This window comes from Ailuropoda melanoleuca, chromosome 16 (genome assembly GCF_002007445.2).
Source record: "Ailuropoda melanoleuca isolate Jingjing chromosome 16, ASM200744v2, whole genome shotgun sequence".
In the NCBI taxonomy this organism is placed as follows: domain Eukaryota; kingdom Metazoa; phylum Chordata; class Mammalia; order Carnivora; family Ursidae; genus Ailuropoda; species Ailuropoda melanoleuca.
This window is the reverse complement of record NC_048233.1, coordinates 10,266,684-10,287,144: the sequence shown is the minus strand read 5'-3', so window position 1 is coordinate 10,287,144 and position 20,461 is coordinate 10,266,684. Positions and strand designations below refer to the sequence as shown.

The 20,461-nt window shown below is 36.4% G+C and overlaps 1 protein-coding gene and 1 long non-coding RNA gene across 4 annotated transcripts in view; one reads left to right on the top strand and one right to left on the bottom strand.

The window, feature by feature from the left end:
• Positions 1–19,891, top strand: part of LOC100478771 (NKG2-A/NKG2-B type II integral membrane protein-like) — a 29,317-nt gene extending 9,426 nt beyond the window's left edge. Inside the window, exons 5-7 of one of the 3 annotated variants that reach the window (XR_004621349.1) lie at positions 6,735–6,864; positions 16,507–16,607; positions 16,854–16,884. Coding sequence is in view for 2 of the 3 variants with exons in the window: in XM_034645622.1 (XP_034501513.1) it covers positions 16,507–16,607; positions 16,854–16,983 (231 nt within the window). In the remaining variant the exon portion in view is untranslated. Of the gene's footprint in view, positions 1–6,734; positions 8,397–16,506; positions 16,608–16,853 lie in introns of those variants that run through there. The other 2 variants (XM_034645622.1, XM_034645623.1) reach the window with 2 other exon arrangements.
• LOC117796705 lies at positions 8,527–9,813 on the bottom strand. The gene is made up of 3 exons (XR_004621350.1): positions 9,734–9,813; positions 9,329–9,426; positions 8,527–8,586 (listed from the first exon to the last, which is right to left on the bottom strand). It is a non-coding gene; the product is annotated as an uncharacterized LOC117796705 (long non-coding RNA).
• Positions 19,892–20,461: the final 570 nt, after the last annotated feature.

Here is a 20,461-nt window from a genome sequence, read left to right as displayed (position 1 = left end):
CCATGTGCAATTGAAAATAATGTGAAATCTGTTGTTTTAGGATAAAATGTTCTGAATATATCTGTTATGTACATCTGGTCCAGAGTGGCATTCAAAGCCATTGTTTCCTAGTTGATTTTCTGCTTAGATGATCTGTAATGTAAATGGGGTGTTAAAGTCCCCTACTATTATCGTATTATTATCAATGAGTTCCTTTATGTTCGTTACTAATTGTTTTATATATTTGGTTGCTCTCAAGTTGGGGGCATAAATATTTACCATTATTAAACCTTCTTGTTTGATAGTCCTCTTATTATATGTTACTATTCATCTCTTGTTACAGTCTTTATTTTAAAATCTAATTTGTCTGATATAGGTATAGTTTTTCTGGCTTTCTTTTGATGTTGATTTGTATGATAGATGTTTCTCTATCCCTTACTTCCAATTTGCAGGTCTTTAGGGGCTAAAATGAGCCTCTTGTAGACAGCAAATAGATGGGTCTTCTTTCTTTCTTTTTTTTTAAATTAATTGTAACAACCTATGTATTTTGATTGGAGCACTTAGTCTATTTACATTCAACATAATTATTGAGAAGTGTGTATTTAGTGTCATTTTATTACTTGTTTTGTCATTGTTTCTGGGGATTTCTCTGTTCCTTTCTAGTCTTTGTCAATTTTGGTCTTTCTTTACCACTCAAAAAGTCCCCTTTACTATTTCTTGCAGGTCTGGTTTAATGGTTATGAACTCCTTTAGCTTTGTTTGTCTGAGAAACTCTTCATCTCTCCTATTTGGAATGATAGCTTTGCTGGATAGAGTATTCTTGGCTGCAGATTTTTCCTATTCAGCATATTGAATATATCATGACACTCACTTCTGATTTGCCAAGTTATTGTGGAAAGAACTGCTTCTAACTATATTTGTCTTCCCTTGTAAGTTAGGGTCTCTTTTGTCTTGCTGCTTTTAGGATTTTTTCTTTATCACTATATTTTGCAAATCTAAATACAATATGTCTGGGTATTGACCTGCTTTTGTTGATTTTGATAGGAGTTCTCTGTGCCTCTGTCTTTGGATGTCTGTTTCCTTTCCCAGATTAGGAAAGTGTTCAGGTATTATTTCCTCAAATATGCCTTCTGCCAGCGTTTTCTCTCTTCTTCTTGTGGGACTCCTATGATATGAATATTATGATGTTTGATGGAGTCACATTTTCTCCAAGTCTACTCTCGTGATCCATTGTTCCTTTTTCTCTTTTGTTCTGCAGCATTATTTTCCATAATTCTATCTTCTATATCACTTATACATTTCTCTGTTTCTTTTGTCTTTGCAGTTATTACATCCAGTTGATTTTCATATCTCAGTTATTGCATTTTTTATTTCTGTCTGATTTTTTTCTTCTTTCTTTCTTTCTTCTCTTTTCTTTCTTTTTTTCCCCCCTTATGTCTCTGTGACAGGTGTTTTGCTGACATCTTTCATACTTTTCTCAAGCCCAGTGAGTATCCTTATGATTGTTGCTTTAAATTCTGCATCAGAATTTGCTTATATCTTTTAGGTTAGATCTCTGGCTGTGATCCTTTCTTACTCTTTCCTTTGGGTTGACTTTCTCAGTCTTGGCATTTTGTTTAGGTTTCTGTCTCCTTTCTGTGTCAGAAAATCCTGTTATGCTTCCTGCTCCTGACAGTAATGGCTTTATGAAGAAGAGGCTATATAATTCCAGACCCTGGCACCTTCAGGACATATACTGCTTACGCTCTGCTGCTGTGTTTTGGTTGCTTTATTCCTCAGGTCAGTCATCTGCAGGGTTTCTTCTTGCCTGCAGTGCTTGGATGTTGGCCAGAATGTGGCAAGTATTAACTAGGTGTGGTTTCATCTACTTGTTAAATGAGATCTGATGCTATTTCCAGTAGAACTGAAGGTTTGCAGAACTCTGTGGTCAATAGATATGGTACATGGGGGATTTGTGTTGATTTTCTGGGGAAGGGACCCACTGCTCTGGTCCTTAAGCACACTTGTCCAAGAAAAGCAGTACCAGCAAGGCACAGCAAGGAGGGACTTGGTGTATTCAGGTTAGGTAGTCAGTGCTGTCACTGAGCTACTTACTGAGGTTGGCTTATGCTGAGAGGGTGAAGAGGGAAATGGTGCTAGCTAGCTTCTTCATCTGCATGCTTGCTGCTCCCAGAGAAGCCTTCCCACAATAGTGAACAATTTCCCTTTGTGCATCTCAGGTATTCTTCAGATGGTCTGTCTCCAGGTTTCTTGCCTCCATGCAGTAGCACAGTGCACTTTGGGCTCTAACCCAGCTAGGCCTGCTGACCTTTAAAACTCTAAATTTTAGGGACCTGGTATGGCAGGGACATGGCTAAACTTTTGGGGACATTCTTGCCATGCTGGAACTGATGCAGGTTTGACCCAGGAAGGCAGCCATGCCTAAGCACAGGGGAATGGGATTTGGAGCAAAGCAGGCTTAACAGCCAGTGTCCATGTTAGCTGCCCTCAGCAGGTGTCTTTGTGCATATACTGAAGGGTAGGGGGGAGGAATGGATCCTGCCATCTCTTTTGCCCCCAGAGATACAATCTCAGCTCTCACAGATATGCTCCAAGAAGTGAGAACAGTTTCTCCCTATGAACCTTAGGAGATGCTCAGATCATGCCATCTGCTCCAGGGTTACTTGTCTGCCTTTTCTCCAGGAGTAGGCACCACCCTAAGGTCTCTATCCCAGCCTAGCCCACTGGCCCTTAAACAACAGCCTTTGAGCTCCACTGATGGCAAAAACTCATGAAAATCAACCCTCTTGTTTTCCCAACCAATGGCTTTGGGCAAGTGTTCTCCTTGTGCCATTCCCTGTGTACTCCTCTTTCTGTCGCCTTTCTCCATGACCAGAGCTCCCACCTCTCTGCAGTACCAATGATCCGTTTCAACCTCAAACCATGTCTCCATACTTCATATTTTTCTTGATGTGTCATCTGCACTCCCTCTAGTTGTGCAGCTTGTTCTATCAGTCATCAGGTCAATTTCTTAGGTAGTCAGAATGCTTTCATAGTTATCTAGCTGTGTCAAGAGATGAAGCAAGCCTAGGGTCCTCCTACTACACCCCCACCTTGGTTACCCATCCCCCAAGAAGTCATATCATTTTATCTTCTTTACTCTGCTAATGTGATGGATTAGTTTTATGGGATTTTAAATGTACATTTAACATGGTATTGAGTCAATAAAACTACTTATGTCATAGTCTATTATTTTTGTATATTGTTGGAATTTATTTATAATTGCCACAGATGCGTAGTTTCCTTTGTTGAAAAATCCCCATCAAAAATACATATAACATATTTTATCAATCTTTTTTCTTTCCTACCCTGCAAAAACTTTTTTTAATTGGCATTATATATTTCTTTATACATAAACATCTAAATGCTCAGTAACAGTGTGGAGAGTTTTTTGAATTGCAGATTTAATCCTGTTAGAAGATATAAATGGGCGTGATGGGTATTAAGGAGGGCACGTATTGCATGGAGCACTGGGTGTTGTATGCAAACAATGAATCCTGGAACACTACATCAAAAACTAAGGATGTACTGTATGGTAACTAACATAACATGATAAAAAATTATTTAAAAAAAGAAGATATTTTTATTTATTTTTGTTTGGGTTTTCACAAGTTATATTTGGTAGGATTTTTTTCTCCTTTTGTCTGTTTTTAAATGTATTTGCATGTTTGCATAATATTCTCTTACAATAATTTTACTGAAGTATAATATACATACAGATGGAAGCACATGTTATACATGCCAACAGATGGCTGAATGTTCAAGTATCACCATTGCACAGAATGAGAAAATGAATTGCAGAAGGCCCCTTTCACATTTTTTTTCTTCATTAAAAAGCACTTTATATGCATGGAATCTTATAGTATGAATACTTTATTTTTGGATTTTTCAGGTGAAGCTAAACTTGTGTGATTCATCCATATAGTTGAATAAAGTTGTAAAATGTCCATACCTCCTTGCTGTTCATTATCTGATTCTGCTACAATGTAGAATCCAATCCATTCTAATGATGATACCGTTGGATATTTGGCTCTTGTTCCATTTGAGGCTACCATGAGTTATTCTAGTATACGTATTTCAGCATCAACTTTCAACTAAATATGTGCTTATCATTTTTCCTTCTATAACTTTAATTACATTTTTATAGCTTCCTGAGAGGGAAGCTACTCAGATCATTCATTTCATAACATTCTTCCTGTTAAGTGACAAAGCTATGAATTGTCTCTAAACACTACTTTAGTTCTACCCTATTTTTTTGATATATTCTAAGTTTAATATCATCCAGTACAAGGTAATTTATATCATCCAGTACAAGGTATTTACAACAGTTTCATCTTTGAATTGTAAATTTTTCAGAGGTGTATCACTTTCCAAATGTTTGAAAATTTTCCATATTTTTTTCTGCTGTTGATTTCTCATTTATTCTTTTTCTTCAGAGAATGTTCTTTGAATTATTTCACTTATTTAATTTTTTAAAAGATTTATTTATTTATTTTAGAGGAGGATGGGGCAGAGGAAGAGGAAGAGAACCTCTTAAGCAGACTCTGCACTGAGGGTGGGGCCTAGGCAGGACTGAATCTCACAACCCTGAGCTGAAACCAGGAGTTGGATGCTTAACCAACTTCGCCACCCAGGCGCCCCTCACTTATTTGAATTTTTGATAGCATTTATGACCTAGAAGAATACTTCCTACATATGTCAGTTAAGTCAAGCAGGTTCCTAGTGTTTTTACAGTCTTCCGTAGTCCTCCTGATTTTGCGACTAGCATTCTATCACTTATTGAGGGAAGAGCTTTTAGATCTCCAACTATACTTATTGAATTGTTTATTTATCCTTCTAATTCTGTCAGTTTTTATTTCATGTTTTTGAGGGTTCTGTTAGGTGAATAACATATATTTATAATAATTTTACCTTCCCTTTATCCTGACAGCTTTAACATTTTGAATTTTAAAAAATATTCTGATAATACTTCTTGTTTTAACAGCTACTTTAATATTAGAATAGCCACTTCTGCTCATTTATGGTTACTGCTTTTAGGGTCTCTTTTCTCATTATTTTAATTTCACCTATTTGTGCCTTTAAATCTAAAGTGTGTCTATTGTAAACAGCATATAGATGGATCTTACTTTTTTATTCAGAGTGAAGTGACTTTTTCTACCTTCTGATTACAGTATTTATTTCATTCATATTAATGTAATTATTTGTATACCTGAATTTAGGTCTGCCACTTTGCTGTGTGTTCTATGCGTATGTCTCATTTTCTTCTTCCACTTTGACATCTTTTGTATTAAACACATATTATTTTAGTGTTCCATTTCAATTCCTCCGTTGATGTCTTAGCTATATTTTAAAATTATTTTCTTAGTCATTCCTGTAAGTATAATAAATATATCTTCTGTTTGTTTGCTTTTATTGATGTGTAATTTACATATAACGTTGCATAAATATATTGCATTATAATTACTATGGTAATATTAACTAACACCTTTGTCATGTCACATGTTTATCATTTATGTTTTGTGTTGAAAACAGTTAAGATTTAGCCTCTTTGCAGCTTTGAGGTTAATAATACAGTAATGCTGACTATAATTACTAAGTTGTACATAGGTCAGCAGAACTTATCTTCTAGTTGTAACTTTGTACACTTAAACAGCACGTCCCCAGTTTCCCCACCTCTTAGGCCCAGGCAAACAACATTTGACTATGTTTTCACGAGTTCAATTTTTTAGATTCCATGTGAAAGTAAGATCACACAGTATTTGTGTTTCTCCTACTTATGTCACTTAATATAATGCCTTCAAGGTCCATCCATTTGTCACAAATGGCAAGATTTCCTTTTCCCTCATGGCTGAGTAACATTCATATATATGTGATATATATATCATACCTTCTTAACCCTTTATCTGTTGGCAGACCTTAGGCTGCTTTCATTTCTTGGTTATTGTAAGTAATGCAATGAACATGGTTGTGCAGATATTTATTTTAGGTACTGAATTAAGTTCCTTTTAATATACACTCAAGAGTGAGATTACTGGATTATATGATAGTTTTATTTTTAATTTTTGAAAATTATGATTTCCGTTGTGGTTGCACCAATTTACATTCCCACCAAAAGTCTTCCTTTTCTTCATGTCCTAACAATATTAGTTATCTTTTTGATAAGAGACGTTTTAATAGATGTGAGGTGATCAACTCATTGCTTTATACTTGTTGATTTGCATTTCCCTGATGAATAGTGTGGTTGAGCACCTTTTTATATACCTCTTGGCTATTTTTATGTCTTCAGAAAAATGTCTACTCAGGTCCTTTGCCCAGGTTTAAAATTGGATTATCTTCTTTTTGTTATAGTGTTGTATGAGTCCTTTATATATTTTGGAAATTAGCCCGTTATCAGATAAATGGTTTGCAATTATATTGTCCCATTCTATACGTTGTCTTTCATTTTTTTGACTGTTTCTTCTACTGTGCAAAAGCTCTTTATTTAATGTAGTCTCACATTTTTATTTTATTTTATTTTTTGATGCCTGTGCTTTTGGTGACTTATCCTAAACATCATTGTCTAAACCATTGTCAATGATCTTTTTCCTTTTGCCTGTACCATATTTCCAAAAGGAAATATGATTTTATACTTTCATATATTTTTAGGTTATTAATTTGTGTGTGTGTGTGTTTTGTTGTTGTTTTGGCTTGAAGAATTCCTTTTCACATTTCTGTAGGTTAGATCTAGTGCTTATAAATTCCTTATGATGCACGGCTTTAACAGACACCAGTGGAGTCATGCTGCTGCAATCCTGTGATGCCACCCAAAGCCAGAGTTGAAACTTTGATCCACTATCCCCTGAGATGGTGAGAAAGTCTTTATCACTCCTTTATTTCTGTATTATAGCTTTGTTGAACAAGGCATTCTCGGTTGATAGTTATTTTTTTTTTCCTTTGATCACTTTGAAAATATCATCCCAACTTCTGGGGAAGTGGCAGAGTTAGAAGATCCTAAGCTCACCTCATCTCACGGATACAACTAGATAACACCCACATCAATGTAAATAACCTAGAAAATGACCCAAAGACTGGCATAACAGACTGTCCACAGCTGAGTCTAGAGAAGAGGCTATGTCCAAGAAGGTAGGAAGTCCAGAGATGCAGTCTGGAGCTAAGCAGACCTGCAGGACTGTTCATTTGAAGAATGGCTGCCATAAGTGTGGAGAGAGGAGAAAGAAACCCTCACACAAAGCACCCCACGTATGGGGAACCCACTCAGGGGAAAAGAATCCCATAACATTGACTTTGAAAACCAGAGGAGTCTTATTTTGTGAGTTCTTAATATCAATGGGGATTAAGACCTGGAACTCTAAAAATGAATAGTCTCATCTCTAGGAGAGCCTGGGGGGGCTATAGAAAATTCAGCCTCCACCCTTAGAGACAGCACAACAAATAACATGACTGAAATACACCATAGAAGCATCAGCTTAAAAAACACCTGGGGTATACAAGAAGAAGATTTATTACTAATTTCAGAGCATATACAGGAGGGCAGGGATCTTCAAAGGAACAAAGGAGCTGGCCAGTAGCATTTCCTTCCCCTGCTCCCCGGCTTAGAGACAAGGACAGGTGCCCAAACCAGTGCTACAACAATGCTCTCCACCTAACTTGCTAACACCATGCATCATCCCTGTGTTCCCTGTAGTCATGGCTCCTCCAACCAGGCCCCATTTCAGGTCTTTTCCCGCCTGAATAAAGCTTGTTAATACTGTGTGCCCTGCCCTATGTTCTCCTGGGAACCTGCTACCTCCCACATACCCTTGTCCAGAATCCATGCAAAGCTGTGCTACAAGCCTGGCAGTATGCAAGAAGCCCCAACAGGGGCCAATACCAGTCTAAAGGATTTCTGCCCTGGGGGAGAGGAGAAGATAACCACACACAGGAGTCCAGTTGTGGTCCCAGCAGAGGGTTGGGGGTCGATATGCAGTCTGACTGCAGGTCTTAACCACCAATGAAAGCTTCTATGGGAGATAGGGAGAATGCCTTGCTATTCTATGATATTGCATCTCTGGAAATGTCTGGTCTGACTCAACTCAAGCCCAAGGAGGCCCCAAATGGGACCAAACCCATTCCCCAACAGACAATGACCACTGCAGATGACTGGACTCAAGGTAAAAGTAGATCAGCCACAACAGCAAGGTTCATACAACACACACAAGAGACACCCTTGAAATGCCTGGATCCACTGAGCAAGGGACGTTGTGTAGCAGGGCACTACAGGAACGCTTCTTCATAAAGCTGCTATTTTCAAGAGCAGGAGATGTAGCTGACTTTCCTAACACATAGAAACAGACACAGAGTTAGACAGGAAACAGTGGCTTTGAATGACACACTGGAATAGATGGATTTAATAGATATATTCAGAACATTCCACCCTATTAAAGCAGAATACACATTCAAGTGCACATGGAACATTATCCAGAATAGGCTACAAAACAAGTCTCAACAAATTGAAAAAAGATTGAAGTCATACCAGCCATCTTTTCTGATCACAATGCTCTGAAACTAGAAATCAACCACAAGAAAAATCTGAAAAGAAAACAAACACATGAAAGTTTAATTTTGTGATACTAAATAATGAATGGGTCAACTAAGAAATCAAAGAAGAAATTAAAAAAATACATAGAGACAAACGAAATTGAAAACACAACACTGTAAAATCTTTGGGATGCAGCGAAAGGTCTTTAAGATGGAAGTTTGTAATAATACAGGCTTACTTCAAGAAGCAAGAAAAATCTCAAATAAACAACCAAGCTTTACACCTAAAGGAGCTAGACAAAGGAGAACAGACTAAACACAAAACCAGCAGAAGGAAGGAAATAATAAAGATTAGAGCAGAAATAAATGATATAGGGACACCTTGGTGGCTTAGTTGGTTGGGCATTCAACTCTTGATTTTGGCTTGGGTCATGATCTCAGGGTTGTAGGATCAAGCACCGTATTGGGCTGTAGGCACTCAGCACAGAGTCTGTTTGGGATTCGCTCTCCCTCTCTCTCTGCCCCTCCCCCGCTCACACTCTCTCTGTCTCTAAATAAATAAAATATATTTTTTAAAGAAATAAATGATATAGAAAACTAAAAGAAATGGATAAATTCCTAGAAACATATAAACTCACAAAATTGAATCAGGAAAAAATAGAAAACTTGAACAGATTGATTAAAAGTAATGAAATTGAACAGGTAAACAAAAAACTGCCAACAAACTAATGTCGAGGACAAGATGGCTTCATAGGTAATTCTACAAAGCATCTAAAGAGGAGTTAATACTTACTTTTTCTCAAACTGTTGCGAAAAATGGAAGCAGAATGATGCTTCCTGATTCAACCCATGAAGTCTGCATTATGCTGATATCAAAACCAGATAAAAACACTAGGAAAAAAGAGAACTATAGGCCATTATCTCTGATGAACATAGATGCAAAAATCCTCAGTAAAATATTAGCAAACTGGATCCAACAATATACTAAAAAATATATATTCACACCAATCAAGTGGGATTTATTCCTGGGGTGCAAGGTTGTTTCATTTGCAAATTAATCAATGTGATACATTACATAAACAGGAGAAAGGTTAAAACCAATATGATCATTTCAATATGTGCAGAAAAACCATTTGACAAAGTACAAAATCCATTTTTGTTCAAAATTCTCAACAAAATAGGTTTAGAGGGAACATACCTCAACAAAATAAAGGCCGTACATGAAAAATCCACACCTGGAATCATCTTCAGTGGTGAAAAACTGAGAGCTTTTCCCCTAAGATCAGGAAAAAGACAAGGATGTCCACTGTCACCACTTTTATTCAATATAGTACTGGAAATCCCAGTCACAGCAATCAGATAACAAAAAGAAATAAAAGGCATCTTATATGGGCTAATTGAACTTAATAATAAAAGTATATAAATTAATTAATTTTAAAAAAAAAGAAGAAGAAGCATCCAAATTGGTAGGGAAGAAGTAAAACTTTCACTGTTTGCAGATGACATGATACCCTATATAGAAAACCCTAAAGACTTCACAGTGAAACTACTAGAATTGTAATGAATTCAGCAATATTGCAAGATAAAATCAATGTACAGAAATCTGGTGTCTTTCCAAATACACCAATAATTAAGTAGTATAAAATACCTAGGAATAAACTTAACCAAGGGGATGAAAGATGTGTACTCTGAAAACCATAAAACACTGATGAAAGAAATTAAAGAAGACACAAACAATGGAAAGACATTCCATGCTCAAGGACTGGAAGAACAAACATTGTTAAAATGTCCAAACTATCCAAAGCAATCCACAGATTTAATGTAATCCATATCAAAATAGCAACAAGGTTTTTTTTTTACAGAACTTGAACAAATAATCCTAAAATTTGTATGGAACCACAAAAGACATTCAATAGCCAAAGCAATCCTGAAAAGAAGAACAAAACTGGAGGTATCACAATCCCAGATTTCAAGATATGCTACAAAGCTGTAGTAATCAAAACAGTATGGTACTGGCACAATAGTAGACACATAGCTCAATGGGGCAGAATAAAAAAACCCAGAAATAAATCCTTAAGTTCATACTCAATTAATTTTGGACAAAGGAGGAAAGAAGGTGCAATGGGAAAAAGATAGTCTCTTAAACAAAGAATGCTGGTTAAACTGAACTTCTACATGCAAATGAATAAAACTGGACTGCTTTCTTACTCCGTGCAGAAAAAGAAACTCAAAATGGATTAAGGTCATAATGTGAGACCTGAAACCATAAAAATCCTAGAAGAGAAAACAGGCAGGAATTTTCTGACATTACCCATAGCATCGTTGTTCTAGTTATGTCTTCCGAGGCAAGGTAAACAAAGGAAAAGTTAACTATTGGGATTATATCACATTCCACTCTCTCTACTGGCCTGTGATGAAAGGAAGGTTTAACGAGGTCATCCTTCTAGGAAATGCTTCTGGCATTATGACACTCAAAGCCCTCAAAGCAGCATTGGAGCTATAGTCAGTCCTGGGAGGAAGTGCAAATGGAACGAACACAGTGTCATGTCCTGGGGCACAGTTTCACTTGTCACTGTGGCATGGATGTCTAGGGTGGAGGCATGTGTCGATATTCCAGAGACACTGTACTTGGGGTCGCTGTGACTCTGGCTGGTGAAGGAAATGCATCAGTGACACAGATTCTGGGATTTGGGGTTTCAGTGTTGTTTGGGCCCAGAAGCAAGGTGTAGCAGTATGGGATATAGTTGTCAAAGCTTCAACTCTGGCCTAGGTGGCAGCCTGGGAATGCTCAAAAAGTTTTCATATAAATTAATGGCAATAACTTATTCAATTTATACCATTTTAGACTACAAATATTTTCATAGCAATACTCCACATTCAGATAGTGAGGGAAACCTATACTTCTAAAAATGTGCTAAAGCCAGCTAGCGCTGGTTTCTGAACACCAATTATGCATAGCTTTTTCAACACTGTGTTCATGATTTCACATTGGTGACTTGAAATAAACCACTCATAGTGACTTTGCACCACAAAAATCAATAAATGCAAAAATAATAATAATAATTAATAATAATAATGTTTTCATCCCCCTCCAATGTGCCCAATTACCAGCACAAAGTTGTATCTCTATATGGTATAGACCAACCATACAATGGTATAATGATGGCTTTAAATAATCTTACCTTTTAAAGAAATAGAGAAACACACACACACACACTCTTAAATTTACTCACATATTTACCATTTCTATTGACCTTTATTCCTTCTTGTGGATCTATGTTACCATCTAGTGTTACGTACTTTTATCTTGAAAAACATTTTTGAAGAACAGTTCTGCTAAGAAGATATTCAGTTAGATTTTGTGTGTGTTGTTAGGTCCTTATGCACCTTTTCTTTTTTTTGAAAGACTGTTCTGCCAAATTTAGAATTCTCGTTTGACAAGTTTCTTTGTTTTGTTTTGCCTTCTTTTGAGGTTTTTTGGTTTGTGTTTTTGTTTTTTGCTTTTTTTTTCAATACTTTGAGCTCTTTGGTTTTGACCTTCCCTGTCTTTTATTCTTCATAGTTTCTGGTGAGAACTCCTCTATTAATCATATTATTGGTTGTAATTAAGCGTAATGAGTAGTTTCTCTCTGCTTTCAAGATCACCTCTTTTTGTTTGTTTGCTTTTTATCTTACTTTTTTTTTTTAAAGATTTTTTATTTATTTATTAGACAGAGATAGAGACAGCCAGCGAGAGAGGGAACACAAGCAGGGGGAGTGGGAGAGGAAGAAGCAGGCTCACAGCTGAGGAGCCTGACGTGGGGCTCGATCCCGTAACGCCGGGATCACGCCCTGGGCTGAAGGCAGACGCTTAACCGCTGTGCCACCCAGGCGCCCCCTATCTTATGTTTTAATCATGCTAAAAATAATAGAAAATTTACCAAATTCAACTTTTCTTCTGAGAGCAGTTTTAGATTCACAGCAAAACTGAAACAAGGTGCAGAGGTTTGCTATACACCCTTACTGTCTACACGCGCATAGCCTCTCCCATTACCAATAACCCCAACCAGAGGGATGCATTTGCTACAACTGATGAATGTACATTAACCCATCTTTATCACCGAAAGACCATAGTTTAATTAAAATTTACTCTTGATTTTGTACATTTCATGAATTTGGAGATATATATAAAGACATATTTATATAGAATAGTTTCGCTGGCCTAAAAGTCCTCTGTGCCTCACCTATTAATTCTTCCCTTCCTGCGAAACCCTGGCAACTACTGATCTTTTTATTGTTACAATAGTTTTATTTTTTCTGGGATGTTGTATAGTTGGAATCACACAACATCTCATGTCTTATCCATTACATTTAACATATATTTTAACATTTTACAGCATGCATCTTAATCAACTTTAATCATACTGTTTAGGAGTGTTAACTGTATTCATATTGTTGTCCAACAGATCTCTAGAACTTTTACTTTTTAAAACTGAAACTTCATACTTATTGAACATAATTCCCCTCCTCCACTTTCCCCTCAACCCTTATCAATCATTATTTTACTTTCTTTTAGTTTGACTACTTAGATACTTCGTATAATGTAATAATACACTCTTTTATGTGTGACTGTTCTGTTTTCACTTAGCATAATCTCCTGGGGTTTCATCCATGTTATAACATGTGACAGGATTCAAGGCTGAATGATATTACATTTTTATGTGTATACCATGTTTTCTGATCCATTCATCCATTAATGGACATGTGGGCTGCTTCTGCCACTTGGCTCCTGTGAATAATGCTGCAGTGAGCATGGGTGCACAGATACCTCTTTAAGATCTTGCTTTCAATTCTCTTAAATATTTTCCTATATGCAGGATTGTGGATTCATATAGTAATTTTATTTTTAATTTTTTGAAGAAGCTGTAAAATATTTTTCATAATGGCTGACCAATTAACATTACCAACAAGAGTGTGCAGCAGTGGGGCACCTGGGTGGCACAGCGGTTGAGCGTCTGTCTTCGGCTCAGGGCGTGATCCTGGCGTTATGGGATCGAGCCCCCCATCAGGCTCCTCCACTATGAGCCTGCTTCTTCCTCTCCCACTCCCCCTGCTTGTTCCCTCTCTCACTGGCTGTCTCTATCTCTGTCGAATAAATAAACAAAATCTTAAAAAAAAAAAAAAAAAGAGTGTACAACTGTGTCTACTTCCTCATGGGCACTTTTTTTTTTTTTTTTTACAATATCCATCCTAAGGAATATGAGGTGATATCTCATGATGGTTTTGATTATCATTTCTTTGATAATTAGTGATATTGAGCATCTTTTCATATACTTTTTGATCACTTGTATATTTTCCAATGTCTATTCAATTACCTTGCCTATTTTTAATTGGATTATTTGGTTTTTGTTTGTTATTAGTGACAGAGAATTCCTTATATATTTTGGACACGAATCTCTGTTTTGATATGTAATTTTTAAGCATTTTTTTTCCCACTCTATCTTTTCATTCTGTTGATCTGTCCCTTTGACGCACAAAAATGTTTTAGTTTTATGTAGCCCATTTGTCTACAATGGAGTTTTCCTTGTGGTCTGTGCTTGCAGTGTCATATCCAAGAATCATTGCCAAATACAGTTTTATTTACTTTCCCCCCACATTTTCTTCAAGGAATTTTATAGTCTTACACCTTATGTTTAAGTCTTTAGTCCCTTTAGAGTTGACTTTAGTACATGATATAAATGTAGGCATCCAACTTCAATCTTTTGCATGTGGATAGTCAGCTTCCTACCACCATTTGTGAAAGAAACTGCCCTTTCCCTCTTGAACGGTCCTGGCACCCTCATCAAAAATGATTAGACCGAATATACACAGGTTTTTGTCTGGATGCCTTTTGAAGGTATTGTTCCATGGGGGATTTAGGGCCTGGGGCTTCCTATTCCTTCATCTTGTTGATGTTACACCCCCTCGAGTCTGAAACAGTGTGCAGGGCAGATACGAATTCTGTGGTACATAAAATGGTCTAAGGCTGCTGGATGTGGAAGATGTATCACCCATTTCCTGATTCTCACATTGACTTAAGTCACCTCATAATCCACCCTTTTCCCTCTAGATTATTTCTTTGTCTGTGTTTACAAGTGTTCTTTAATCATTTCACTATGATGTTTTGAGATGTGGATTTCTATGTGCTCATTCTGTTAGTTTGTTGAGACTGGGGTCCATACATATTTTTTAATGATATTTAAGAAGTTGTTCATTCATTGTGATTTAAGATTGTTTTCTGTCCTTTTCTATCTCTCTTGTCTTCTCAGATTATATTTAGACCTATGCTGGTTTTCCTGATACTATTAAAGGTCTCTGAACCCTGTTAATTTTTCTCTCTTTTTTCTCTCTCATTCTGTGGGATGAGTAAATTCTGTTACTCCAACCTCCATTTCATCATTTTTTTTCTACTGCATCTCAAATTTTCTCTGGAGTCCACTTAGCGCATTATTCATTTCAGGTATGTTTTCATAAACTAAGAATTTCTCTGTGGTCTATTCATATAGTTTTATTTCTCTATTGATATTCCCTAGTTGTTATTTGGTGCCATATTTTCATTTAATAATTTGATCATAGTTGTCTTTATAATTTATATTTATTCATAAATATTACTTTAGAATACTTTTTTTCTAATAAATGTAACATCTATTCCCAGTAAAAGTTTCTATTAACCTTGTTTTCCCTTACTATGTAGACAGTTTCCACTTTATATGAATGTTTTAATTTTTTTGGGTGGGCATTTTGAAAATATAGTTTAGAAAACATGCAGTGTATTTCATTTTTCTTAGATTTTCTCATTTTTGGAACTTGCATAATTTTTACAACAGAATCTTCTCCTCTGAATTGCCTGCTGATATGTCTGCTCAGTTTTCCCAAATTCTTATTATTTATTTTTATTTTCTAGCCTATCTTCCTAAGGATTGCCCTTGTGATTTTGTAGCTTAGATGTCAACCATTAATTTTTTTTAAGGCTATATTAAAATACTGCAAATCAGTAGGGCTTCCATCCACACTCTGCCATGTAATTTGTGTATGTATGGCCATGTGTGTATGAGGGGAGTGCTCATAACTTTGGTATCAGTTCTCAACTCTCCTTCAGCTTTCACTTTAAACTGGATTTATTGGGCTCTCCTCTACATGTGGGCACATTTTTTTTTTTCCATCAGCAAGGAGTGTCTAGATAGTTAATGTCATCTCTTCTGTTGTACTTTCACTTTCAATATCTTCCCCTTATATTTATGGGAGGCCTCCACCTCAAATTAGAGAAAGTATGAGTCTTCCTCATTCATTATCAAGCATGTTCCCCACTTTGAGCTGAAAAACCAATGGGCTATTTATCCTTTTCCCCGCAGTTAATCAGGGCTGCCCCTGTGGCAATAGCACCAGTGATTTTCACAGCCTTTCCCAAATTGTAAATACTACAATTCCTCTTGATCACTGAACTAGGGCAGGCAAGTGGGGAGGCATGGAAGCGGCAAGAAGATTACAAATGTGCTTCTTACTTGAATTTCTAGGAGGTTTTTTTTTCAATTATAAATATTTCATAAATTATTATTAACCCTTTTCAATTAACCCTTGGTCAGTTATCAGAAACTTAAAATTGTTAGCTTGGTCAGATTGTCCTCTGCATTTAGTTTTACTAAGATATTTTCATAATGTGTCCAGGGTGTCACATTATATTATCATTTGAAAGATTCTATGGAGAAACTGTGTGGCTCACTTAGATACGCATCCGACCCTTGATTTTGGCTCAGGTCATGATCTCAGATCATGAGACTGAACTCCTCTGCCTCTGCTCCCCTTACTGCTCTCTCTCTTGTTCTCTCTATAATAATTACAATAATGATGATGATGATGATGATGTAAGAAGGAAGTAACTTTATCTGTTGCTACAAGATTCAAATGAGCTTAAGAACTTTTATTTGACTTCTAATAAAATCTGTTTTCTCATAGTATATGTTGAACTTCGTCATTCATTCTTCATGGATTAGAGTCTCCCAGAGAAGCAATAATTCATGGGTGTTGCCCAAAGGCCTAACTTTCTTTTCCAAGCGGTAAGTTTCTCCAGAACTCCTATATTTTATGCTTCAAAACAATTACTCACAGAAAGAAAAAGTATTATGTGAATAACTATATAACTATATAAACACAGTGTTTGAAGTGTTTCCATAGAAAAATGATATAAAATGTTCGTATTTAGATATATAATCATTAGTAAATGAATTGCTTCTTCATTAAAATACTAAAATATTAAATTATATATTACCAAGATTAATTAGATATTATTTTCTATATTTCAGGTTGTCAGTAACTTCAGAAATGGACAACAATTGTACATTTTTACATGTTCACACAAACAAATTTTCTCTTGCATCCTGCTTAGAAAGAAAAACGCATATTTGTAAGCACCAGGCACTTCAGCTTACTTAAATTTGGTATAATGCTATCTCACCATCTGTAAAGAGCATATTTCTCTTTTCTTCAAGCCATACAATTATTTACTCAGTTATTTTTTAAAGATATTATTTTTGAGAGCAATTTAGGTTCACAACAAAATTAAGAGGAAGTTACTGCAATTTGCTTGATTGTCCCTGTCTGCACATGTGACGGCCTCTCCTGTTATCAGCATCATTCACTAGAATGGTCCATTTCTTTCAAGGATGACCCTGCAGTGACGCATCATAATCACCCAAAGTCCAAAGCGTACCTGAGGTTTCACTCTTGGTGTACAGAACTATTTTTCAACCTTTATTTATATTAATGTAAAAATATATATACTTAGGAACATATTATACATTTCTTAAGCTTTTGTGTGTACTAAAATAAATTATATATAAATCATAATATTGAGTACTGTTAATGTCAAGTCCTCAATAAGGTGAACAAATCCACTCATATTTCCAAATTTGTCCTAGCCCTTAAAGGGGCTGCAAATGAGGGTTGAGCAACTCAGGGTGGCAAGGTTATCAGTCAGGGTTGAGGAAGGAGACAGAAACTAGGGGAAGTTTGATGAAAGTATTATTAACTATTTGTAAGGGAAAGCCTTCTGAGAGGGGATGAAAGAAAAATATAAGAATACCTTAGGATGAAAGGAGAGTACCCGAAGGAGGGATCACTAGGAAGCCAGGTCTACTCTCTGAAGGTGGGACTCAGGTGTCATTGAAGACAATATGGCTACACAGCTTCATGGCAGACATGCTCACGGAATTGGTGGGGACAGAGCAGCTCCACAGTCCACAGGCTGAACTTGGTGAGGATGGATCTCAGGCTGTGACTGGCAGCCAGGAAGGATTCCCTACCAGAGTGTAAGCAGGTAGAGGCTGGAGGATGGGAAACTTTGACTGGTACTGGCCACAGAAACTTCCTGGAGGCTGAATACATGGGACTTCCTGTGTGCATGAGGCTGGCAACCAAGCCATAGAGGCCAAACACCCTGAAAACACCATGAAACCAGGAAGAAGAGCCCTTTCTGCTACAGTGTCTCTCCATTGCGTTTTACCAACAAAACTCAACCTCATGTGAGCTGACAAGGGAGAAAAGTTGATAGGATCTGCTCTATTGTCTGAGAACCGGGGAGTGAACGATCGATTTGGAGCTGAGAGTACTGAATTGTTAACAGGCCCTCAGACTTTCCATGCAACAACTACGGGTTTGCTCTATAAGAGCCGTCAGGATCTGCCTCAACTCCTCAGAGAATGGAACCAAAGTGTACCTTCAGAATCTGTTTTAATGCAGCACTATCAACGATTAGGTTCATTTTTTGGTAGAGCTTGTTTTTTCATTTAGCAATAACCAGTTTCTTCTGGTACTCTTTTCTTGTCTATTGATTTCCTGGTTTTCAGATATTTTGGGAGAGATCTTGTTTGTTAAATTCTCTCTGTCCTCACTTCTGTCACTCTTTATTACCAGGTTTAGAAATATATTTTGATGTGAAAAATAAAATGTTAAATAATAACGAAAATAAGAATTTAAAATGTACAGGTATTTGTGTCGATCAGTTAGTTATTACCAGAATTCAGGAAAGACTTTAGTAATTTGATAATGATTGAGAGATTTTTTTTCGACCCTAATTCAGTTACCAGAGAGAGAGAGAGAGATTAAACAGGATTATTACTTGCAAAATAAATTCATATTTCATATACATTTAGCTCTTTGAACATAGATATATTCTTTATATTCATTTCCCATGTTAACACAGAGAAGATAGATGCATATTCAAAATTAATTTCATATAATATGTAAATGGTGGGTGTAACTAATTGCTAAGATTGTGTTACAAACAACCCAAGATTGCAATGGTGTTTAAAATTACGGGTTTGTTTCTCACTCACCCATTTGCGGTTTGGCTGTGTTTCAGTTGATGGAGGTTTGGGTTGTATGAGCTTGGCTATAAACCACAGATGCAGTTCAGATCTTTTTTTATATATTTTATTCTTTGAACAGTGGGCTATCTGGTACATGACCTATTTAAGAGGAGATTTGCAGCTCTCCAAGGGGCCAGCAGATATGTGCTTCTTAATGTGTGCAGTCTGAACTCATAAAGTGTCACTTTTCCACTCACCATATATTGTGAAAACAAATGACATAGCCAAACCTCTCAATGATTATCTTCAAAGCACACTGTTTTCAAATTAGTCAGTTGAAGGAAATATAGGTTCACTGAACAATAACCTACTCTACCATAATAGCTACAAGAATATTTTTCTCATTATATTTCATAAGATAGATATCTTTATAAAAATAAACATTGTAAAATTTTTTTTTAAAAAGTAATTTCCTAACTTCCCATCTAGGTGTTTGCTTCCTCTGAGCCAAAAACTGTTATCAAATAGATTTGTTTAGTGGTGAACATCATCATGCAGATGTCCAACAGGGTCCTTGATGAATTTACAGCAGGGAGAGCAGTATGGTATAAACTGTAAGGACATCGACAGTGAAACCAGGTCACTTCAATGTAAATTCTGAATGCACACTGTCAGCCTGGTGACTCAGTTATGTAACTGCTCTGGCTCAATTTCTTCTTTTATAAAATATAGAGCAAATCGTATCTTATTCATGGAGTTACTTGAAGATTATTTGAAAAGCACTTCTTGGCACATAAATATTCACTCAATCTCAGTCATTTTTACTTAAAAACGTCATGCTTCATTTCCATCATCTGTGACATGATAACCATATATGTAGCCCCTCATAGGGCTGATCTGAGTGATAAATAATATACGCCTGAAGATCCTTAAAATAAAGCCTAACCACGTTAAGTTCTTGCTGCGTGATCTCTTCGTATTTTGTGTTTCTAAATATCAAATAAAAGCTGATTTCCAAGAAAACACAAGTTCTAAAACTGTCTTCTTCCTTTCACCCATCCAAATCTCTATTGTTACAATATATTTAGCTGTACATCAGAAATATAATCTGACTTAACCACTTGGCTCATATATATCAAAGATATTTGCATTTTAAAACAGGTCTTTGAGAAATTCAATACACATCATGTATGGAAACCAAACAAGAGTAATTTTTTTCTGGACAGGCATTTCCATTTTTTTAAAAGATTTTATTTATTCATTTGAGAAAGAGTGAGAGAGAGAGAGCATGAGCAGGGGGGAGAGGCAGAGGTAGCAGGAGAAGCAGGAAGCAGGATCCCTGCTGAGCAGGGGACCCTATGAGGGGCAGGATCCAAGGACCCTGAGACCATGACTTGAGCAGAAGATGGGCAGATAGCCGACTGAGCCACCCAGGTGACTCTGCATTTCCAGTTTTGAAATTAAGTTGCAATTACTGTTCTTTCTCTTATTGGTCAAGAACCCCAGGCTCCTCACCCAGTGTGTTATTTTGGACATATGTAAATGCTGTATCTTTTGGAATTAAAGAAATTTGAAAGGAATTGTCTAGGTGTGACAAGATATCC